This window comes from Myripristis murdjan, chromosome 13 (assembly GCF_902150065.1).
Source record: "Myripristis murdjan chromosome 13, fMyrMur1.1, whole genome shotgun sequence".
In the NCBI taxonomy this organism is placed as follows: Eukaryota; Metazoa; Chordata; class Actinopteri; order Holocentriformes; family Holocentridae; genus Myripristis; species Myripristis murdjan.
Window position 1 is genome coordinate 35,015,928 of NC_043992.1, and position 24,620 is coordinate 35,040,547.

Sequence of the window (24,620 nt, forward strand, 5' to 3'; positions counted from 1 at the left end):
ACTTATCCATCATTAGTGGCGTCTAGATCTTATAAGATAGGCTTTCTCAATGGATAGCAAACAGCTGTCACTTGAAACAAAAACAAAAATCTAAACTGCATGACAGTGTGAAAACATGTTTTGAGCTCACCAGATTCAGTCACAATACAGAAAGGAAACAGAGAGTCAGGTCAGACTTGTGCCCTGCAGATGTGTGCTTCCTGTGATCACTCTGTGTTTTAAGTCAAGCAAATGCACATTTCTAATAATAGTGTGGTGTTTAAAATTACATGGGAGAGCCCATTACTATCTGAAGTTTCTCATGTGAAATACAATCTGAACAATATCTGAACAAACAAATTTGAACCATACTAAGGGTGCTCGTTGTCACAGGTCGGGCATCATCAACATCAACATCACCTTAAGTCTTATATGGACTGTTAACCAGCGACTCGGCATACAACGACAGTACATTTACAGCATCTAACTCCATCTCTGCCAAAACAAAATGAGTTCAACAGAAACACTGCATTAAAAACCCCACTGTTGCTAGGTAACTTTATCTCTTGCAACTGTAGCAACTGTAGGTACAATTGATTTCCTCTGCTGAAGTTGTTTTCAGTTTTGCTGTCAAGACGCCACTGGGATTAATAATGCATTCCTAATACAGTAAAACTGAAGGCGTCTGTTTCTGCTGTGGCTGCCTTGGAAATGGATTAAAATAAACTTTATTTTGAAAGGAAAGTTAATCCTCATGAGGCAGAAGCTGGAATAAATTACAGTGTTTACAACATGAAGCACGTTCCATAAAAAGGTAAAGACGATCCAGGCACTGAAAAAATACAGGAGAGAACATAGATAACAATGTTATGTAATAATAATAATAATAATAATAATAATGATGATAACAATGATAATAGGTAGTAATAGATATAATAGATATTAATAATGTTGGGTCAAAACATGCTGGTGTTTTTTTTTTTTTTTTTTTACAAAGTAGCCATGCTGAAATTAAGGCTTTTATTTATGTTCCTTCCTGTATTGTGTTTGGATCATCTCCACCTTTACTTGATGGCCTCTATTACAAGAGATCTAAGATCCAAGTGAACTATTCAACACCTAGACTCATTTAAGCGCTTGCCTCTTGTTTGTTGAACATGTTCCCTCCAGAGCTGAGCTGTTACAGCCCTGCCTGTAGTTAGATTTATGCATCAAATTCTCTCCCCTTCACAGGCCGTCTATCATTTGATATAAAGTAAAGTAACAGAAGGCTTTCTTCTCTGTTCAGAGAATGAATATTGGTCTGAGAGCATTCCTGGTCATAGCTGATAAACTGCAGCAGAAGGATGGCGAGCCTCCCATGCCCAACACTGGTTGCAGTTTGCCCTCTGGGAACACACTCCGAGTGAAGAAGACCTACCTAAGCAAAACTCTGACAGATGATGAAGCCAAAGTCATTGGTGAGCGAGACAAACTGCTTTCAGCAACCTTGAAAGAGTCAAGCAGTTTGCAGAGTCTCACAACTGCACCATCAAATCTGATGGAAGGTGGAAGTGTGCAGACGAAAAACAGCGATGCGTGTCTTCTCTGTCTTGTTTCCCAGGTATGTCACAGTATTACTTTCAAGTCCGGAAGGCTATTGACAACATCCTCCGACACCTGGATAAGGAGGTGGGGCGCTGCATGATGATGACTAATGTTCAGATGTTGAACAAGGAGCCTGAGGACATGATCACGTAAGTGTTGGATTCATCTCTGTCATCCTGACTGCCAACTCTCTTCAAAGATGGCAAAACTCCCCGGTGACTCATGAGCACAAAATTGGATGCGATCCAAAGCACTCCTGGGAATTGAATCAGACAATGTGGCGGTTTATCACAGCACTTGTTCATTTAAGCATATTTAAACGTGTGGAATTAACAAAATGAAGGCGCCTGAACTTGATGTTTTTACGCCTTCAGGGGTGAAAGGAAGCCCAAGATCGACTTGTTCAGGACGTGTGTCGCTGCCATCCCTCGGATCCTGCCTGATGGGATGTCCAAGCCAGAGCTGATAGACCTGCTCTCTCGGTGAGCATTTGGACAAACGCACACAAACACAACCCATCCATTAGATTGCTCAGAACCTCTCTCAAAATGACACTTTTCACTCAACACAAACTGAAAACCTTGATGCATGCACACATAATCTAGTGATGGTCTGATGAAGTTATTAGATGTTTAATTCGATGATTTATTACGGTTAGGAACCTTTCCACACTGTTGGAGTTCTGGCAAGGTGAAAAGCTGCAGGCTTTGTTTCATTGGTTGTGTATTGGCTTTATGAAATGGCTTTCTTACAGCTTCACAATAATGTGTAATAAGGAGGAAAGTATTTAAACCACACTTTAATTTTGAATTTTAAAGAGTTTCTTTGTCGCATGAAGGCATTGAGTTAGGTAAAGAGAGAGTGACTTTTAACGTGCATTCCACACCTTGTTAACGAGGAACTTGGCAAGATATTGGATCCAGATGTTAGTTAAAGGAATGTCTTGAATTTCAGCTTGTCAGTGATCTTATGAGACACAGAATTGTTTCATTTGTCCTTGGGTGTCTCAAAAATAACGTTTTATCCCTGTTTGTATCCTCTGCTGAAACCAAGGGGCACAGTTAGCCACACGTTACGTATTATGATATCCTTAAGGTTTTCTCTGTAACTGTTGATGATCCCAACGTGAGCAGAGTCTGTGCCTTTACGTAGTGAAAAGTCACCTCACACCTTCAGTCCTCCTCTGTAGACTTGTCCCGTCTGGCTGCTGAGCTTGCATGCAAACCAGACATTTTGGGCAGCCTTATTCCCTGAGGGGGCAAAAGGGGAACATGCCCAAATTATGTCTTTTTATTGCTTCTCACTGGTCATAAACCAATTTTAAAAACCCATTAATGCTTAAGATTAATAGTCTGGTTGCTCTCGGCTGTCAAAAAGAAATTATAAGTGAAATTTGGCTGCTCTCCTCCAAATAAACAGTATATGTTTGTCTGTCAGCTCCACAGAGCAGACCGTGTAGACTGACTGATAGTTAAATGCATGTACTTTGGCAACGCCGGCAGTGATATCTCATCTCAGTCTGTGTCTATCTTAATATTCAGGAGGCCTGTCTTACATAGACTCAGTAAAGAAGTGCATCAGTGGATCTGCATGCTGTTATCAGATTTCTGCCACCTCTGTGATGGATATGATTTTTGTTCTGTGGAAATGCTGCGTGCCTATCAAATAATCTTCAGACTAACTTTATCTGAAATGAAATTTACTGCTTGTGGGTAAAGTGGGAACATAATTTTATATGTCTGGATGCAGAAAAGAACATACTCTCTTTCTCATCATGATATGAACTGATAATTTCCTATTTTAATCAATGATACTATGTCTTTGTGTTGGTATGTCTGTGAGCTTGCACTTATCAAGAACCTTTTGTTTTTATTTTTGTCTTCCAGGTTGACAATCCACATGGACGATGAGCTACGACTCATAGCCCAGAATTCCTTGCAGAGTCTCCTGGTGGATTTCTCCGACTGGCGTGACGAGGTCTTGTTTGGCTACACCAACTTCCTGTTGCGTGAGGTCCAAGACACCCACCAGGGAATGCTAGATACGTCTCTCAAACTGCTGCTGCAGCTGCTCACACAGTGGAAACTAACACTGGCCACCCCAGGGAAGAGCTATGACACTGCGAAGGTACGCCGTGTCACCAGCCTTACATATGAATATCACTGCTGTCGCGTGGACGCCTCCGGTTTTTGTTGTTTTTCATTTTTAAGTCCAATTAAAACATTGAGCTGAGACAATTATTACATTTTGGAAATGCAAGATTTTCACCCAACCACAGTGATATGTTTTTTTCTATTATGGCAGATTTTTGGGACATACAGAGTGTATGACAATTTCCAAATCCAAGGCTTTGCTATTTTGAATTTTTTTTTCTCTGCCATCTGTATTGTTAATATCCCTCATTACACCAGTGGGTGCCACTAATTCCAATTTAGCTAATGAATTTATGATTAGCTGTTAAATCTGCCAGTTTTTTGCGCAGTGGTTTTTAATAAACTGACATATCAAGACAGAAATGTTGTGACTTTTCATCACTGTGACAAGTGACTGAGACAAAAACACAACCAAGTACAATTCAGAACACTAATGTAACTTTTCATGCCTGACCCTGTAATAAATTCAATAAATCAGCCAATATTTGACGGTGACGTTTATGTTGCAGCTGCTGCAGTCGAGTGCGAGTCACAGGGTCCCTGCGGAGCGGAGCCCCCACTCCACTGTGCTGCACGCCGTGGAGGGACTAGCGCTGGTGCTGCTGTGCTCCTGTCAGCTGAGCACCCGCAGGCTCGCCATCGCCATCATGAAGGAGATTCGCAGTCTTTTTATGACGATTGGACAGTCTGAGGTAATATTAGTGAGCGAGAGCACAGCAAAAAAAAACATAGGAGAGAAAATAGGAAAATAGGAGAATTTGATAATCGAGGTCACACTGCAGATCACAGAATGTTTCACCTGGTTTTGTGTTTTATCGACTGCAGGATGATGATAAACCTATGATCGAGGTTATGGACCAGCTCAGCTCTGTAATCCTGGAAAGTTTTGTCAATGTGGCAGTTTCTGACACAGTAAGTTGTTCTCAGCTGGGTGATGAAAAATGGAGTTACTCAATGAATGTCTTTTGCCTCAACTTCCAGATAGTGACAGATGCTAGTAGTTGTGTCTACCCCACGGATTTAAGTTACTTCAAAGCCCTCAACAGACCTTGTTGGTTTTCATTGATCACTGCAGACGTGGTAAAATTTACTCCGGCAAACATCCACTGATAGTATTGACTGAGCAACAGCAATACAACTTTATCTAATGTGTAAAACTGAATTAACATCTGGAGCTGCACAGCTGCTGGTGATTAGAATTCCCTCATTTATGTAATAATCAAGCTGACAACATGACACTGAGAAGAAAAAAAATGTATCTAGAGCGGGTTAATGCATTGCTGGTCTTTGCAAAATTAGATTTGCATTTTGAAATACATGTTAATCGCATTTGTGGTTCCCCCTCACAGATTTACAGCATTTAAATAGCTACTCCATACTATCAGAATGAATAGGCTGAGGGATAAAGCTGTTCTAATTAGACGCCTGAGACCTCTGACCCCTGACCCCTGACCCCTGCTGTGTGACCTCCCGCCCCCCCCAGGCCACCATGCCAACAGGCCACCATGTGGATCTTCAGTGGCTGGTGGAGTGGAATGCGCTGCTGGTCAACAGTCACTACGACATCAGGAGCCCCTCGCACGTGTGGATCTTTGCCCAATCTGTGAAGGACCCCTGGGTGCTGTGTGTGCACAGCTTCCTCCGCCAGGACAACCTGCCGAAGCACTGTCCCACCGCGCTCAGCTACGCCTGGCCCTACGCCTTCACCCGAATGCAGCTGCTCATGCCCTTGGTGGACCCGAAGTAAGCGTCCTTTAGTCCTCCAGCACTGCAGTCAGGCCAGCGGGGACCAATAAAAACTATTTTCTCTTTAGATCCATACTTAGCATTCTGCTTTCAGCTGTATTAAATATCACCACCACGGTTCTGCACGGCACATAAAAAATCACCCCCAAATCACTTTGTGAATTACAGTGCAGCCAAAAACAAGGATCTAACAACATTTTCTGTGCTTTTGTTTGCTCTGATAATTCACCAGTAACCCGGTGTATGCGAAGAAGACGAGCACCTCCGGCAGTGGTGACAGTTACGTGACACTGTGGAGGAACTATCTCATCCTTTGCTTTGGTGTGGCCAAGCCCAGTATCATGAGCCCCGGCCATCTGAGAGCGTCGACACCTGAGATCATGGCCGCCACACCTGACAGTGGTGTCAGCTACGATACCAAGGTAGCTGCCTCCCTGTCCCCCAGCCTTATTAATTCCCCCGGTGCTTTGTCTCTCCAGGATCAGGTGTTCTTGCAGAGCTTGTTGACATCCAGGCTCAAAGTGTCAAATTACACTGCAGCTATCTGAGAGGAGCAGAATATGAAGCTCGTATATTTGCAACTGGATAGAAAGGTTTTGCATGTAATGTTGCATAGTTAGTGGTGTTTATGCAGTACAGGCTTGTCTATTTAACTGAAGTGCTGATGTTTGATGTTTCAGGTAATTGGGAGTCCATCTGTGGCTTGGCTGCTGAAACAGTTGGTACCACTGATGAGGGCAGAGAGCATTGAGCTGACTGAATCATTAGTCCTGGGCTTTGGTCGCACCAACTCCCTCGTTTTCAGGTATTTCTAAAAGTAATGTTATAAAGCTTTCACCTTTCCATTACAGCCTTTTCATTGCTGGAGCCAGCCAATTTGTATTTGAATTAACCCTTACTGAGTCATTTTTCTAAACCTACTCGAAAGCAGTCACACATTCACACTGTTAACTAACTGGATGGAAATAGATAGTAGCATAGCAGCGTAATTGTGTGGTTTTAGCTTTTTGTAACGTTTTGTCTGTTTTTGCGGCACAAAAGGAATGAAATGGAAATTATTTCACAATCCATTACTTTCACTGTAATTAAAGTCCGTGTTGACCTGTATTTCTGTGGATTTAAAAGAGAGAGCTGAACAAGGGATTATAGTTGAGTGGTGCCTTGCTGCCATTTACAGTTGCATCTCATTTTTTTCCGGGAAATCCGATTTTTAGCTCAAATACCTTTTCCTTGGAAAAGTCAAATCATTTTTATTGCACAGTTACCCTATAATGCTATTTAATCATTAATATATCTGTTTTATGAATTGACTGATCAATTGATTATACTTAATTGTCAACCAGGGCTGAAATTTTTCATGTTGATTTAATTTTTTCGTGTTGATTTAATTTTTCATTAATTAAATCAACACCAGCACCACAAAAGAAAGAAATTAGGACAATAAACAAAACAAAACAAAAAATGCATACACTTAGTACAGATATCAAGGAGTTTTAGCAGAAACAATAGAATTTTGCTTTCTATCTCAGATGCCTAGCTTATATTTTCTCTGTCTGTGCACAGGGAACTCGTGGAGGAGCTACATCCACTAATGAAAGAGGCGCTGGAAAGAAGACCAGAGGTTAGTTGGTCACATTTACAACACAGGACAGCACAGAAGCAAAACTGGGAAAAAAAAAATCAGGCGTTATAACTACCAGAGATCTTACATGTAGCAACGCCTTTGGCACCAAGGATGTTTCTTGTTGATTTAACAGAATAAGAAGAGGCGGGAGCGGCGAGACCTCCTGAGGCTGCAGCTGCTGCGGATCTTTGAGCTGCTGGCCGACGCAGGCGTCATCAGTGACAGGTCAGTGCGGCACTGGTTGACACATCACAGCCTCTCACTGGTCATTTTCACGTTCGCTGACACAATGTGGCCCCACACTTAGGAGTACAAATCAGATTACACTGGGGTCACTGGTATTAATCACAAACAACTCCAATTACAACACTGTTTAGACGCTGTTTTTTTTTTTTTTTTTTTAATCACCTTATTGGTTAATTGCCGTTGCGCCATTTGAGTTTGGACGAACACTGACAGAGGAGTTGAAAGTGCTGCTGTTCTGTGTGGCCCTGTTTTCCTTTCATTGGGCATTTCCCTGTTTCTCTGTGTTCCTGGACTCCTCTATCATTTCCCACAGTACAAATGGGGCTCTGGAACGTGACACCCTGGCCCTGGGCGCTCTGTTCCTGGAATATGTGGACTTAACCCGGATGCTTCTGGAAGCGGAGAATGACAAAGATGCAGATATACTCAAGGACATTCGAGCTCACTTCAGCGCCATGGTGGCCAACCTCATCCAGTGTGTGCCAGGTAAACAGAATAGATTGTTTTAACTGGCTGTTCCATAAAGAGTGCAGATTTTAAAAACAGTACATGTTTTTTTTTTTTTCATATATGGATGTCTGTCTAATACCATCCAGCCGGGAATGTCCCTTTCTGCCATGTGGGGATTGTGAATTATGAAACAGGCTTCAGTTTGGCCAGAGCTAGTACAACACATGGAGCACAAGACTCTTGACATTGATCTTGATTTGGACATAGCCCAAGGGGAGTAGCTCCAAAAATAGTGCAGCTTAAGGATGGAGGAGGCAAGAGCAGATGATGACTCATGGATAGTCAGGCTTTCAGGAGTCTCTGATGAATGGCAAGTAATCTGTCAGGGGGGGGAACAGCACTTTATTACTGCTTTCCCAGAAGATGCCCTTTTAGTAGTTTGGGAAGTGTTTGGGATACCTGACTGTTTCCGTTGACTCTCAACTATCTCAGTAAGAGGCTCTGTGCTTGTGTCCCTCCCTCAGTGCACCACAGGCGTTTCCTGTTCCCACAGCAGAGCCTTCGGCATCACCTCTTCATCCTCTTCAGTCAGTGGGCTGGTCCTTTCAGCATTATGTTCACCCCACTTGACCGCTACAGTGACAGGAACCACCAGATCACTCGATACCAGTATTGTGCTCTGAAGGTAAACACTCTCTCTGCAGACTTTTTACATTCCCAAACTCTAACAGTGACACTCCCCTCCATGCTTAGGAGAGGAGATTGATATTTCTTGGCATGGGATTTGGGGTTGGTCAGACTATCAAAACACAAAGCATATGTCTGGAAAATAATCCATGAATTTTCTGTCGACGGCAGAATGAAACTGTAATATTTACTTTGTTTAGCCATTGTGCTAAATTTGAACACGTCCAGCTGGGTCTCATTTTGACTTGACATCGCCGCTCTCTCGCTCAACAAGTCTACACGGAGGTGAAAATTGAAGCGCAGCATAGCGTGGCACACAGTAGCGTTCTTATAGGCCCAGCTGGAAGTCATATTGTACACTTTGAAGGCTTAGAGAAATGAGAAGTTGTAAATTTGATGCTGCTGACTGGACACAAAGGCTTTACGCACATAACATTTTGCGTACCTATTATAAGAAGTGAAAGCATGTAACTTTGATACTGCTGAGTGGGTGTGAAGGTTTGACACACGCATCAAGATTTTGTGAAACTACTCAAGCTACCCTAGACAGGCTTTGTATGTAAAAACACACCCATCTTATCAGACTAAACTGCAAAATGGGCCTGTCGCAGGGAAGAGCGTCCCACCCCTAATTGAGACCCTGTGGATTTGCTTTGCTTTTCCCGAAAGTAATTGTGGTGCTGGAAGGAAATGACACAGAGAGAAAGTTAAGAGCAAAATACAAACTGCTTTCTAAACAGCAGTGAGCAAGCCCTCCATCCAGAGAAAGCTGGACTTGGCAGCGTGTAATATTTTGCTGCTCTTGCCCTTTTGGTACGTGATTTCTTTAACGTCAGATTTTTCAAACCTCTTGCTTGCACTCAGAGCCACCAAAGTGAAAACATGCCTTGTGTAGCTTTAAGTGCAAGAGCTGCTCCAGTTCACTGTTGTGCTTAAAGCCCGTTTGAGTTAGAGACTCAAACCTGTGTCATGTCAGCATTGTTGACTAACCACTCCCGACAAAGATTTTGGCTCTGTCTATTTAAAGTCACTGCAATTTATTTCCACAGGAAGTGTTTTTTTTTTTTTATGTGAATAAAGTCATAAACAACTCCACTGCCATAATAGAATAGCTGCCTGAAATTATTGCCTGTCTGTCTGAGAGGGATGTGTGCCATGTTGTTTATTCTTACAGGCTATGTCTGCTGTGCTGTGCTGCGGGCCAGTGTTTGATAACGTTGGCCTCTCTCCAGATGGATACCTCTATAAGTGGCTGGATAATATACTAGCCTGCCAGGATCAGCGGGTATGTGGCCAATAATTTACCACCATGGTGCATTTAAACAAAGGACTGACCCAAAAAGCCCCTCTGATAGTTTGCTGAGGCTTGCTTTATAAGAAACCAAGGCTGGTCCCTGCCAACCACTCACCATTATCTTGCCAAAATACTGTCTAGTCGTGAAGAATGGCCTTTGTTTCTAAAAATATTTGCACAATTTATTTTTCTTCGATTTACTGTGATACAAGATGAAGCACCTGCCTTTGTGTATGTGTGTTTATTTTACTCCGTCTTTGTCCAGAGCAAAGTTGACTTTCAGTTTGTGCCCTCATGTTTACATTTCATGGCCTTGGGATGAATATAGCATTAACTTGGCATGTTGCCCAGCAAATGTAATTTATCAGTTTTTTTTCTTTTGGTGTTGAAGAGCTAGCTTCTGGCACTTTTGCACCGAATACCTTCATCTTTCAAAATAGATGTAGCTTCACAAAATCTTAATTGTGAAATCAGGAATACTTGGGACACTTTTTAGAAAGTGGTGAGACTGATTTATTTTTTTTTGTGTGTGTGTGGTACCGCCTCCGGACTCAGGTTCACCAGCTTGGCTGTGAGGTGGTCATTCTGCTCCTGGAGCTCAACCCCGACCAGGTCAACCTTTTCAACTGGGCTGTGGATCGCTGCTACACAGGCTCCTACCAGCTCGCCTCGGGCTGCTTCAAAGCCATAGCTACTGTCTGTGGCAGCAGGTACGAAACCTCACAATCTCTCCATCACCTGCTCATCGAGTTACATCACATGCCTGGGTACATGTTTTGCATCATAACCAGTTATATTCTGATCTTTTATAACACAGGCATTTGTTTTTGTGGAGTTTACAGTGTCCACTCGGCTGTTTGTTTGCGTTTCATCTGTTTGAGATGCAGCTCACTAATGATTTTACTAATTAGGTTAGAAATGCTCTAGATCTTTCAGATTTCTTCCCCAAGTGTGGAAAGCCCTGGCAAATTAGCTTAGGCTTCAAAGCGTCGGTTTGGCTAATCCTCTTAAAGAGCTCACTATTCATCTGAGATAGGGCCTCCTCTCTTGTTTTATCTCCAAAACATTAGCCTCATCGGCATCTGGTACATGCATCATAAGCCACTCTTTACACTCAACAACATTTCTTAATGCATAATACTTTACTTCCTAGTGATTTTTTTTTTTTTTGTCTTCTTTTTTTGTTCTCTTGCTTGCAGGAACTACCCATGTGATATAGTGACACTGCTGAATCTGGTGCTTTTTAAGGCGTCAGACACCAACAGAGAAATCTATGAGATTTCAATGCAGCTAATGCAGGTGAGAAATCAGCCACAGCTGTCCTTCAGTGTGTAGTTATTTTTAATTAAGGCAGCGTAAATGACATTTTTTTCCCTTTGTTTCAACAGATTCTTGAAGCTAAGCTCTTTGTATATTCTAAGAAGATCGCAGAGCAGAAGCCCAGCAGCATCCTCTATGGCACCCACGGACCACTGCCACCCCTTTACAGCGTCTCCCTGCCTCAACTCTCCAGCCAGCTGGCCAGGATGTACCCTGAGCTCACACTTCCTCTATTCTCAGGTGTGTGCGCGTGTCTGGAGTAGAATTAGTCATGATATTTTAGTGTACAGGCCTGCACTGTTACAGGCTTGTCATCTTCTTCTGGTTTCCCACTAAATGCTGTTTGCTCATCTTACAAAGAAGACTTGTCTGGGGAGTGGGAGTGGAAGCCCCTCCCAATACCAAAACACGTACTGTATCTATGGAGACTCCCACTAACCACAGCAACAGTGAAATCTAATTTCTAAGCGACTCCCCCGGATTTAAGTTGAATTCGTATGTGGATCAGATTAAAACCGGCAATTATGGTGAATGCAAGTATATGTATTTGATTTCCACGCGGCATGTAAACACCGCAGCCCCCACTGATGTTATTTTGATGTTAGTATTGCCTCCCCTCTGTCTGTCCCAGAGGTTAGCCAGAGGTTCCCCACCACCCATCCCAACGGGAGACAGATCATGTTAACCTACCTCCTGCCATGGCTCACAAACATCGAGCTGGTGGATAGCGGCCTGCTGCTGCCAGCCGCCACGCAGTGCAACCCGGATTATGAGGTTTCCAGTCGCACAAACAGCTCGGGGTCCCACCAGCTGAAGGGCACCGGGTGGGGCTCCCTGCATGCCACATCCATGGTTCTCAACAACCTCATGTACATGACTGCAAAGGTATGTCACGTTGGGACGCCTAATCAGTTTTCAGATCATATGACACAAGTCATCTAAGGTCGGACAAACTGGACAGCTAACATGATACTATCTGCTGTGTTTTTTGTTTGTTTGGTTGTTTGTTTTTTTTTGCTCTGTGGGTAAGTATGGGGACGATGTACCTGGACCAGAGATGGAAAATGCCTGGAATGCATTAGTCAGCAATGAGAAGTGGAGCAATAATCTGAGAACCACACTCCAGTTTCTCATCAGCCTGTGCGGCGTCAGCAGTGACACCACCCTGCTGCCCTATGTAAGTCTAAAAAACCCTATCATTCAGGAACTCTTGAAGCTATTCTCTATAGCCCAGTGGTTTTCAAATTGGGGTCCAAGGACCTCCAGGGGTCCTCCAGGGGCCTCCAGGGGATCCACAGCCAAAGGAGGAGTAGTTTCATGTCCCTATAATTTAATTCAGATATAGATACTTTATTTTCCCCCGAGGGAAGTTTGTTGCCACAGTCTGCACACACAAATACACCCATGCACTGTACATGCACATGCAACATGCAGAAAAGCAAAAATTCATCACAAATAATGATACAAAATTAACTATGAAAGTTAATTTTTGCTTCAATACTTCAAATGGGAAACAGGGTTTGATGTAAACATGAAGATTAAAAAATGTGACATGAAAAAGTTTGAGAATTTCTGCACTAGTTGATAATGTTGCTCATGCCCGTGTTTTTCTTTTTCTTTTCTCCGTGGTTTGCATGTTCAGATCAAGAAGGTAGTAATCTATCTGTGTCGGAACAACACCATCCAAACCATGGAGGAGCTGATATTTGAGTTACAACAGACTGATCCGGTCAATCCTGTGGTGCAGCACTGTGATAGCCCTCCTTTCTATCGCTTCACTGCCACCAGCAAGGCCTCGGCAGCCGCCTCAGGTACTCTGCACACGTTCATTTCATTTATACCCTGTCAGACTGTGTGTGTTGCCTAGTTAGACAAGACAGCTGCTCGCCAGACGATTGTCACTTCGAATTCCTGATGTTTTTTTCAGGGGAAAAGTGAGTTTGAAGCATTGTGCTTTCCCTCAATAACTACCACCCACAGGTTTCCCGCGGGTTATGAAAGTCAGGGAATTCAATTCTGGGAACTGCCAGTGGTCATATAATAGAATTTTGTCAGCATCAGTAAAAAAAAAATAATTGCTGAAAAAATGTGAATTTCCTGCGGGATGAATAAAGTATCTATCTATCTATCTATCTATCTATCTATCTATCTATCTATCTATCTATCTATCTAATTAACTAGTTTTCTCACTGCTTGAAATATTATTTTCCATTGTGTTTGTGTTATCTTCATTACCCCCTCCAGAGTAATACATATAGAATAGATTCAACAGTATAATAAAACCTCTGAATCTGAGGTTTGGTAAAGAAAAAATGTTATGGTATGTTTATACAGGTAATGGAAATTAAACATTTTATCATCAAAAATTGTAAGGAAGGCACTGAATTTTTCATTTGACTTAGACTAGGAACTGTGCATCCAGGTGTCTTTGAGCAAGGCATTTTAACCCAGAGCTGCTGCAGTGGAGCTGCTTAGTGTCTACACAGACAAACGAGGCTTCCAAACATGAAACATTCATCTTTTGCTCTGGTCAATATCTAGGCACCACATCCAGCAGCAACACCGTCGTTGCTGGCCAGGAGAACTTTCCTGACACAGATGATACTAAAGCTGCAAAGGAGAGTGAGGAGAGGTAGGCAAGGAGATTTTGACACTAAAGAAGGTTTGTTTTTTTTTTTTTTTTCCAAACCACTAGCAGCAGCCAAGATTAATTCTTGTTTTCTGATCTCAGACTAAGCCACATAATGCGAGCTCACAGCCGCCTGGAGTCTCGCTACAGCAACAGCTCGGGAGGATCCTACGACGAGGAGAAGAGTGAGTGTTGCAGTGCACATATCACCCTATGAAAAAAACTGTGGCTCTTACAGTGTGGTGAGTGTGGATCATGCTGACTGGGCTGCAGGGTAGGATGGTGGCTGGGATGGTGTCATTGATAATGCATGAGGAGTGCAGAGTGGCTTGGAGGTCTCGGAGCCTTCTGTGAGAACTGGCACCGAAATAAAAGTAGCCCAGGCTGCTGCCAGTGACCCGAAAGCAGCTTTGTTCAGCTCTCTTGGTCTGCATTGGTGCTGTAGCCGGATGTGAGCTGTAATGACTTGAAAAGCATTCTGTGCAAGTCTCAAACCTCTTTAACTCCCAGCTATGATATGAGATGACTGATTAGCATATTGAGATAAGTAGTTAAATTAGGTGCTTATTCATGTTTCTTTTGGAGAGTGACGTGCTATTCCTTTGTGCGTGTACATGCCGCACATCTCCAGCTCTGGAAAACCCAGAAAAATAAGTAGACTGCTGGGTCATCGATATAGCGATTAACCATCGAATTTGGCTATCAAATAGTTTGGCTTGACATTTTACATCTGGAGTCTGCTGGACAAGCTATTGAATGATAACACTTATGATAACATTTCTATATAATTTCCACATGCTTTTTGCTGCAAAATGTACTTTCTTTTTGTGCATAAACCAATATGGCCAACATAGTTTTGGTAAAAATAACCCGCAATAGGCGAAATCTGCGAAGTAGTCAGCTTTATTTTTTACAATTATTATAGATGTTTTAAGGCTGTAAAACCCCTCACTACACACTTTATACACTTTTCTCAGACAGGCATTAACATTTTCTCACTTTTCTCTCTTGTTTAAACTCTCAAAGTTCAAACCTTCGTAGAAAAATAAGTCCAGTATTATAGAATGAACGCATTCTGTACTGTACAGGAGACACAGCACGAGATTGATTGACATTGGTCTACAGTCCCTTAGCCAATCAGGACGCAGAACACAATGCGCTGTAAAAAAAAAAAAAAAAAAAAGCATGCAAAATTGCACTAAAAAAAATCCGCGAAACTGCGAGGCCACGAAAGGTGAACCGCGTTATAGCGAGGGACCACTGTATTGGTTTAACTGGGTCTTGCCATTGTTTTTACTGAGATGTGCCATTTGTTGGTGGGATAAATGTCAACAGTAAAACCATTTTTTTATGATTTAGGTGAGCCTCTGCCCCCGTACGCCAGCTGGTTGATGACTGTCGTGGAGACCAATCAGCCCCACCCTCTGCCCATGCCTCTGAACGGAGGCTGCTGGGCCCCACTGGTGGACTTCTTGCCAGAAACCATCACTCCAAGAGGACCACTGCACAGGTGACACTGTTACAGACAACATTACAGACAAAAGGCATAGTTTTAAACCCAGACAAGAAAGCACTGAGCTGCTATGGTACATATAAATATATTTATGTTTTTTTGTGGTTGTCATAGGTGTAACATCGCAGTCATCTTCATGACAGAGATGGTGGTGGACCACAGTGTGAGAGAGGACTGGGCGCTGCACCTGCCATTACTGCTACATGCCCTCTTTTTGGGTAAGTTCACATGAATGTCACTGTGAAACAGGGTCAGATTTTAGAGTTTGAGTTTTATCATTATGACTTACAGTGCAATGACTGAATTACGCAGAATGTACAGTTTAAAGTAGAAGACAATAAATATACACGTGATCAAAAAGAGAGCATAACTAAAAACCCAGTCCTCTCATCAGTACATTAAAATTTTCAAAATTGCTGATTATTCAACTCTAGCTACTGGCAATCAAAGCGACAGTTAAACGGCTGCATGGTAAAAAAAAAAATGGATTATTTAAAAAGAAGTTACTAGTTATTCACCAAACATATTATATATATATAATCTGATCTGAAAAAAGTCCTGTGTTACTTTTACATACGGTAAGTCATGGACATTGATCATTTTAGTGTAGAGCCATGGAGAAGTTAAGGCCACAGTTAAGTCTGATTGAAATGAGTTTGACTGAAATACCAATTTATCACGTATTTTCAGTACAATACAATACATCGACTATTTTTATAGTCATAAACACACACAATTTGGAGACTTGGTGAAGCCGTTTAAAATCTCTGTCCTGGTAGAAATACTGTCCTTCATCAAAGATAAGTAAATTTTAGGTCTGATTTTGATAAATGGCCTTAAACTCAAGAATGTGAAACTGGGAAGGAAACAAATGCCTCCTATCATCTGTGTAGACTGAAGATGCTGTATTCTCTGTCCAGGTATGGATCACTACCGGCCCGAGGTGTTTGAGCACAGCAAACGTCTCCTCCTCCACCTGCTCATCACATTATCCTGCAACAACAACTTCCAGGTCGTCGCCTCTGTACTGCTGCAGACACGGGAGATCAATGGCAGCAAGACCCTGACCTGCAAGCCAAGCCTTCAGCCAGAGTATTTATCTTCAGGTAAAAAAACATGGCTGTGTCTTATGTTTTTGGCTGTGAAACAGATTCCTTTGTTGATGTGAGTTTTCTCCTCTTTGTGTGTACTCACACTTTCATAAAAGGTTTGGCTGCCCCAGGGTTCACTCGCCATGACAGCTTGAAATGTGACACAGTGCTCTTTGGTCCGGTGAATATAAACTCGAACATCAGGAGGGAATGGCTTGCATTCCTTGTACAGGATAGATAAGTTTCTTATCTGGGTAGAAAATATTTGGACACCGTGCCAAAAGCAATATTATGGACATCAAAGGTCTTGATTAAAGCATTCCATTCTGCTATTTTTATCCTCTTGCCCAAAATGGGGCCATCTGTAACGGCAAGGAGTGGTTGGTTTGTTGTTTTTTTTCCTTCTGTAATTTGTTTTGCAAATGTCTAGACATTTAAAAATGTTCGGAGTACACTCTATCCATTTCTTTAATTGAATGCAATTTGCCAGAAATGGTGATATCACTAAAAATGTTACCGCACAATAATAACATCTCTGTTTCATATCATATTAAGATGCCAAGAAAACATCGCAGTTTTTTCAGTCTTTTTTACATTTTAATCCCCATTTCAACTCAGAAGGCTAAGGTCAGAGTCATTAGAGACTGAGTATGTTTATGGTGGGATTCCTTTTTTGAGCCCTTTACTAAAAGCAGTGAATGCTGCTTAAACGCCTCGCAGTAGGGAACCTTAACTGCGTGTGTGTGTGTGTGTGTGGACGTGTTGAAGCTCAATACCATAATACAGTGAAATATTATACGCATCCTTTCAAGAATTACTCAGTTGTCATCACAGGAATATTATGTGTCATAGTTGAGTAGTGCATTATTAATTAAATGTGTCTCACCTCACAGCTCCATCACACAAAGTAAGTACCATCGGCAGGCAGGGCTAATTGGATTCAAATTCCAGAGATGCCAAGCCACAGGTCATGCTGCTCACCACATCCTCTCGACTTAGAGTAACTCCTAATGCTCTCTGGATGCCTCACTGTTGCAATTAGCTAAAATAAATCCATATGAATGTTTTTTTTTTTTTTTTCTTGCCACATATCTTTGTTTCTCTGTTGTGTCTAGGAGGCAGTTTTGACTTCCTGCGGGAGTGCCAGGTGTCTCCTGTGCCGGACTCTGGCCTGAGCTCCTCTTCCACATCATCCAGTCTGAGCCTCGGGGGCAGCAGCAACAACCTGCCTGAAATCGCCCAGGAGGTGGAGGAGCTGGTGGCCTCCAATGAAATGGATGAGAAGACTAATAAGCTCATCGAGTTCCTAACTACAAGGTACTGTGGCGAGTGCTGCTGCCAAAATGTAACTCCCCTGCTGGAGAGAGCAGTCAAGTGGACGAGGTTCACTCAAGCAAAAAAACAAAACAAACAAAAACTAAAAAAAAAAAAAAAAAAAATCTTCAGGCAAGCCAGAAGTGTTTTACAAAATCATTATGATTCATGCAACTCAAATGGCATAAAGGAAACATTCAGCATGCTGTTGTCTTTCGAATGCAGGGCCTTTTTCATACTGCTTGGTACAGATTGCCACCTAGTGGTCTGGTGTGCACAGTGCAATATTCTTACGGGACTTGGTACATGATATTTATCAGATAGCTTAAACAAGGCAGTGCAAGTGGCTATAATCATGATAAATTACACACAGTGGGCATTTTAACTAAAACAACAATCAAGCAAATCCAAGAGTTGTTGAGATTTTATTTAATTGCTGTAGCTTTTGCCAGTTTACACACTGAGAGTACTGGATTTTGAGGCATGACAACTCTTGAGTTTAGGCTTAGTGCAGGTCCTGCTCTGTAGATCATTTACATATTCATCTTATTTTTCCACTGCTAACATGAGAGCGGTATTTCATTTGATCACAAAATCTACCTACTGTGTTCTGTCAGTGAGAAACTGTTTTTCCTCTTTGTTTTTTACAGAGCCTACGGGCCCCTGTGGTGCCATGAGGACATTTCAGCAAAGAACCAGAACTCCAAAAGCACTGAGCAGCTGAGCAACTTTCTGCGACATGTGATATCTGTGTTCAGAGAGTCTAAGTCAGGTAAACGTCTGGTAACCTTTATCTAATTTACCTTTATCAAATTTAATAAGCAGCAAACAACATTAAAATGCAATATCTTTGCCACTGAATTATCCCACATTCATCTTTTTTCCTGCTCCGACCAGATTTCCACCTGGAGCAGCAGCTCAGCGACGTGGCCCTGCAGACTGCCTTGTGCAGTTCATCGCGGCACTACGCCGGCCGTTCCTTCCAGGTGTTTCGAGCTCTACGCCAGCCCATCTCAGCCCACGCTGTGTCCGATCTGCTCTCGAGGCTGGTGGAAGTGGTGGGGGAGCATGGAGAAGAAGTGCAGGTCAGTGCTCCGTGTCTGTGTCTGTGTGTGCATGCGTGTGTGTGGGAGTGTTCACACTTTGTATAACTGAGCTCATGTACTTAAGGATAATCCATGTAGGAATTTCTTCTTTTCTTCTTTATCTCTGCCTAATGCCCATCAGCTCTGTGGTTTATACTAGAAGGCACTCAGCAGAGCTCAAACCTCTGCCAACGCTGAACATTTCTCCCGCAAAGCTGCAGCCTCCACAACGGGCTGTTTTTGTTTGTTATTTGTCTTCAGGGTTTGATTTTCAGAGAAAATTTTATGTGAGTGTGATACTGTCTAGCAGCAAGCTTGGAGGTCAGACTTTCCTATGAATGTATATGTATGAAGCATCATTGTTACGGCTGAAGAAAATAAATCATCTAGGGGTAGAAATCCTAGATCTAGGTCAGTTTCATTGGAAATTAACGAAATGATCCTTAGGCCTGGGACTATCACTTTACCACCAGTTTCATTTCATCCAAATCCATTCATTGCTATTTGAAATATTTTGCTAACAGATGAGCAGACAGGGTGAAACAATACCTTTCTTCTGACTTCACTGGCGGAGGTAAAAACAATCTTCAAGAACCTCTTTCAGTCTAGATCTATCATTATTTTACTTCTGCTCTGCTTTTGATGTGCATCTTAACAGTTTCCCTCAAGGCATCCATGAGTTTTCACAACAAATGCAGTTTGAAAACTTGCAAATCCTCAGTAAAAGCGCAAAGCAGGTCATTAGGGCTCCATTTTATAAAGGCAGCGTCTTTTTTTGCCAGCAATTAAATGCTGCCAAATTCACAACAACAAGAAAATCCCTCGCAGCAGCTTGACTTGCCTCTCTCTCTGTCTCTCTCTCAGGGCTATGTAATGGAGGTGTTACTCACACTCGAGTCTGTGGTGGATAACTTGGCAGAGTGTCTCAAGAACAGTGATCTCATGGCTATCTTGACAAGGTTTGTGTCTACTGGATATCTTCATATTTAAAGAAAGTGGGTATTATACTTTGAGATCCAGGGACTTTGATGCATTGTTTTTTTTGTATTTCAGAGCATCATCTCCAGATTTCCTCACCAATGGCAAGTTGACATGCAACAGAAAGAGCACAGGGCAGCTCAATCTTAGAGGAATTGAGAGGAGCCGACATCAGAGGAGCTCCTCTGTCCCCAAGAAGTTTGGGGAGGCAGACAGGTTCTCCGACCCGCCTCGCAGCGCCACAATGGACCGTATCCAGGCCTGTGTTCACCAGGGTGGCTTAGCCAAGGCCCGCAGCCCGTCCGCCTCTAAAGACAACATCACCGACCCAACCAACATCAACCACCCCAGTAACCTGTTGGCCACCATCTTCTGGGTGGCAGTGTCCCTGATGGAGTCAGACTTTGAGTTTGAGTATCAGATGTCCCTGAGGCTGCTGAACAAGCTGCTGGGCCACGTCTCGCTGGACAAGCAAGAGAACAGGGAGAAGCTGGAGAAACTGCAGAGTCAGCTGCAGTGGAGCAGCTTCACCGGGCTCCAGCAGCTGCTGCTGAAGGGCTTCACCTCTCTGTCCACCACCGACCTCACCCTGCAGCTCTTCTGCCAGCTCACACCTGTTTCACGAGTGCCTGTGGTGGACACGTCACAAGCCATAGGTACGCTGGAGGATCTGACTGACGCTGATATTTTTAGACTGAATTCATGAGTAGCTATTTTATGATGATGATATTCAGTATCTTTTATGTATTCAGTAAATGTGACTATTTTCATGCTAATGCATTACAAGTATTCAATGTTTCCAGCAGATTTCTCAGTAGGGTGAGAAAACCTGGGAAATAGATTTAGATCAAAACATTGTCAACTCTCTCCACTGAGACCCATACTTTTTAGGTGGTTTAGCAGCTCCTTAAAGGGTAACCTCAGTATTTTTATTCTAACCCTTATATTTTATCAATATGAAGTATGATGAGCTGATAGATACCAACATCTTTTCATGGGTTCAGTATTGAAAAAGCTGGCTTTAGGAGACCATTGTGCAACAAGCTGCAATTTAATCTTTTGGGACAAATGCAGTCTAACAACACTTCCCACTAAAAGAGTTTGATCCTGGCACAAACAGGCTGAAATAAACTTATTTGGATATTTACTGACCCATGCTTTCACAGATAGGCTTTTCCTTTGTGTGCACTGTGTCATAACAGGATAACTTGAGTTGGCTAAAAATAATGTTACGTCCACTATTTCTGTAGCAGGCCTCCCCACTCTTGGCGCCCCCATTTTCTTCAAAAAAAAAAAAAAAAAAAAAAAAAAAAAAAACTGTTGTGGCATAGGAAGCCATCTCCTCTTTTAGGCTGTCAGTTATCATTCTTGTGAAATGATGTCAGGTGTGGTGAGTCATTCTTTACCAGGGATGACTCACCACACTTTGTCAATGGTTGGAAAACGTCTGGGATACATTTGGCCTTTAAATGAATAATCCAAAATACAAAAGCATGGTTGAACAATTTCCGTATTTTTGTAGCTATGATCACAGACGAACCTCCATCACATTGGCAGTGGATGACTTGCCTGCCTGATACTCAATTTTTAATAAAAGGCCAATATTGGCGCAGTATGTTGGTGTAAACCTAGTACACCATATTCACGTTGTTTTACATTTATGCAAAATACAAGCCTGTGAACATTTTCCAATTGGATTTTTCACTGTGAATATTAAGTGTAAACACAAGGCAAATCTTTCTGTTCCACCCCGCAGGTTTCCCCTTGAATGTGCTCTGCCTGCTCCCTCATCTCGTACAGAACTTTGATGGCCCAACGCAGTTCTGTCAAGATGTTGCCGAGAGGATATCCCAGGTTTGTTTCCGCCCATTATATTTACGTCCACTCTCATAATAACACAAACATGTCACACAAACATCTCTGCATGGTTTAAACTGGTACGTTTTCCCCACAGGTTTGCCTTGAGGAGAAAAACGCTAAACTCTCCAACCTCGCTCATGTCATGACCTTGTACAAAACGCACTCCTACACACGAGACTGCTTCTCCTGGGTCAACGTGGTGTGTCGGTATCTTCACGAAGCCTTCTCTGACATCACCCTCAGCCTGGTCACCTACATGGCAGAGGTTTGTGCCGCCGTATTGTACCTGATCATATTTTTGTTGAAATCCATGGATGTGAGCTTCTTCTTAATGTCCATGTGCAGTTTCCGCTCTTGAAAAGTGACGAGTGTCGTTCAAATGCTCCCGAAAGCACAGAGAAAAAAAAGAAAGAAAAGAAAATTCGACAGGATTTATTCAGATACCACTTAATGAAAAATCTGAAATAACTGAGTTCCATTTTGCCAAGAATCAAGCATGCATCTGTTTTTAATTGTATCTTGCTGCTATGCTTTCTGTGTGATAAACATTGAAAGAAACTAGATGGATGCTAAAATACATAGTTTGGTCTGTATTGGTAAATTATGTCTTCAAGTGGGATAATTTCATCACTAATAATTTCAAAAAAGAGATTGTTTTCTCTTGTTTTTAAGAAAAACAAGATTTTACGACTGAATATGAGGTGGAGGTTTTTTTCTTTTTTTTGCAGTGTACATTAAAAAGACTGTCACTTCATTTTGTTGCACAGCTTTTGGACAAAGGTCTTCCCAGCATGCAGCAGACACTTCTACAGATCATCTACAGTCTCCTGAGTCACATGGACCTGAGCGGCATTCAGGCCAAACCTTTCAACATAGAGGTGCTCAAGACCATCGAGAAATTTGTCCAGGTGAGTTAAAATAAAACATAGACACATCATTATAGGTCATATAATTACTTTGAATGTGCTTTGATTATGGTGTGTAGGATATTTGTGCTGCAGCTTTCTCCGATGGGTAATGTACACATTTGAGTCACCTAGATTTTATATGTATATATGAGGTGATTAATGGAAATCTTTAGGCAGCAGGGAAAGGGTATGTTGTATTTCCTTCTTCCTTGTTCAGGAGGGAAAAAAACAAAAAGTCACTCTTGTGCTGGAGCAGTAAATTTGCAGGCACACCCAGTCTAACTCTATAAACAGCCAGCCTCTCTGCAGCAGAGCAGGCCTTTTTCTTCACTCTTACACTGAATCCATTTGGCTTCTTGCAGGACTTTCTTTATGGTGCCTGTCAAAACACCTTAATCTCTACAAATATGAATAGTTAGGATGTAAGATAAACCAATTGCAATATACAGAAAGCATTTGTGGTTGTTCTTTCTTGACATGTGCTGTTTTTTTGTTGATGTGCGTGGCTGCATCGGTGTGTGTGTGTGTGTGTGTGTACTGTATGTGTGTGTGTTGACTATAGACTGCCCATTGGAGGGAAGCGCTAAATATCCTGAAGCTGGTGGTTTCTCGATCGGCCAGTCTAGTGCAGCCTTCGTCCCCGCAGAGTGACCTCTTCTACGAGGACGTCAGCCGCGTCTGGGACCGGTCCTCCAAGGCCCTGCCTGGGAAAACGCTGGATTTCCACTTTGACATATCTGAGGTCAGAGCCTGCTCCTCTCACTTTTATCTGACTGTTGCATAAAATAAGCATAAAATATGCATGGAGGTATATATATATAGCTTGATGTCTTAAAATATTGTGTTAGGTCCTGTTTTCCTGATACTATGTGTGCTTGTATGTGCTGTGCTACTGTGTTCTTCTGATAGAGGTCCTGTTGTCCCTGCACCGTGCAGAATGCTTTATTCTAGTATTTTAGCTCCTGTGTTTTCCAGGGTGTGGTGCTTGCTGAGGTTGTGTGGACATAGAGTCTTTTTCAGCTTTTTTGGAAAGGAAACATTTCTTCCCCTTCCTTGTTGTTGATCTGTCTTTTTTGACCGGACCCCATGAGATTAGCTTGAAAGCTTGGAAGGTAAACACAATTAGCCAAGCAATGCAAAGTTGGAAAGTGATGGCAAAGATACAGGGTGGTGTATGTGTGGGAACTGAACAGGGAGCTATTTGTGTGGTTTATGAATGGCAGGAAATGATGTCAGCTCTTGCTGCCGTCCTTTGTATGTGAATCAGTGAGTTCACACCAGTGGATAGCTGAGAGCCAGTGTATTAAAGCTGGAGACACACTGGATAAACCACGGATTTTTCTTCAAATACACTGGCGTTTTCAGAGAAGGGAAGACTTTTAACAGTTTGCTTCCAAAAGCAAAAGAAAGATTTTTTTGTTGTTGTTTGCTTCATGCATTCGAGATAAGACATGGACTCAAAACTGCTCTCTGAGTTCAAATAAATCAATGCCAGCTTGTGAAACATCGATAAACCACTTTACAAACAGCCTGGAACCGCAGGAGGGCAGGGGAAGCAGAAGCCGAGGCCATGGATCTGCTGTGCACAGAGGAACTTTCTCTTCCTTCCTTGACTCACCGTGACTTCTGCCTACACATTTCTGTTTGTTTGTGTCCATGCTGGTAGACGCCGGTGATTGGTCGGCGGTACGATGACCTGCAGGGCTCCCCAGGGCAAGATGGGAAAAGCAGGGCCATAGCAGTGACCCGCAGCACCTCCTCTACCTCCTCTGGGTCCACTTCCAACAACGTCCTGGTGCCTGTCAGCTGGAAGAGGCCACAGTCTTCACAGGTGAGCACTTCTTCCTATTTCCTCTCAGAGCGATGCTCATAAGGTGAGGAGGAAAGGCAAGCACCAATCAGGCTTTGGCTGATTTGAGAGTGAGGACTCAGTGGATGCAACAATCATAAGGTGTGATAATGAGGGTGTCACATTTCAGTGCATTTAATCATTTTTGTCATGGTGAAGAGGAGTTGGTGTGTAACTGCAAGGCTCAAGTGGCATCGCATGATCTCATCCAGTTTGAGAGGCTTCAGTGATATTTTCCACAGTGATCCCAAGTTTTGTTCAATATTTGATGCCTTTTCTCCATATATTACTCAGGAATTATAGCCAT

At 42.6% G+C, this 24,620-nt stretch overlaps 1 protein-coding gene across 2 annotated transcripts in view; it reads left to right on the top strand.

Moving 5' to 3' along the window:
* Nucleotides 1–24,620, top strand: part of frya (furry homolog a (Drosophila)) — a 60,672-nt gene that overhangs the window by 25,909 nt on the left and 10,143 nt on the right. For both annotated transcript variants that reach the window (XM_030067254.1, XM_030067256.1), the window contains exons 15-49: nt 1,268–1,439; nt 1,583–1,715; nt 1,941–2,048; nt 3,453–3,693; nt 4,229–4,411; nt 4,545–4,631; nt 5,203–5,462; nt 5,698–5,887; nt 6,146–6,270; nt 7,029–7,086; nt 7,223–7,314; nt 7,649–7,821; nt 8,310–8,470; nt 9,647–9,757; nt 10,322–10,476; nt 10,966–11,065; nt 11,155–11,326; nt 11,718–11,971; nt 12,117–12,263; nt 12,729–12,897; nt 13,628–13,718; nt 13,818–13,900; nt 15,075–15,225; nt 15,343–15,446; nt 16,149–16,334; nt 17,435–17,636; nt 18,284–18,405; nt 18,531–18,718; nt 19,583–19,677; nt 19,772–20,352; nt 21,453–21,550; nt 21,651–21,821; nt 22,324–22,464; nt 23,027–23,206; nt 24,131–24,295. In XM_030067254.1, coding sequence (XP_029923114.1) covers nt 1,268–1,439; nt 1,583–1,715; nt 1,941–2,048; nt 3,453–3,693; nt 4,229–4,411; nt 4,545–4,631; nt 5,203–5,462; nt 5,698–5,887; nt 6,146–6,270; nt 7,029–7,086; nt 7,223–7,314; nt 7,649–7,821; nt 8,310–8,470; nt 9,647–9,757; nt 10,322–10,476; nt 10,966–11,065; nt 11,155–11,326; nt 11,718–11,971; nt 12,117–12,263; nt 12,729–12,897; nt 13,628–13,718; nt 13,818–13,900; nt 15,075–15,225; nt 15,343–15,446; nt 16,149–16,334; nt 17,435–17,636; nt 18,284–18,405; nt 18,531–18,718; nt 19,583–19,677; nt 19,772–20,352; nt 21,453–21,550; nt 21,651–21,821; nt 22,324–22,464; nt 23,027–23,206; nt 24,131–24,295 — 5,649 coding nt within the window. The remainder of the gene's footprint in view (nt 1–1,267; nt 1,440–1,582; nt 1,716–1,940; nt 2,049–3,452; nt 3,694–4,228; nt 4,412–4,544; nt 4,632–5,202; nt 5,463–5,697; nt 5,888–6,145; nt 6,271–7,028; nt 7,087–7,222; nt 7,315–7,648; nt 7,822–8,309; nt 8,471–9,646; nt 9,758–10,321; nt 10,477–10,965; nt 11,066–11,154; nt 11,327–11,717; nt 11,972–12,116; nt 12,264–12,728; nt 12,898–13,627; nt 13,719–13,817; nt 13,901–15,074; nt 15,226–15,342; nt 15,447–16,148; nt 16,335–17,434; nt 17,637–18,283; nt 18,406–18,530; nt 18,719–19,582; nt 19,678–19,771; nt 20,353–21,452; nt 21,551–21,650; nt 21,822–22,323; nt 22,465–23,026; nt 23,207–24,130; nt 24,296–24,620) is intronic.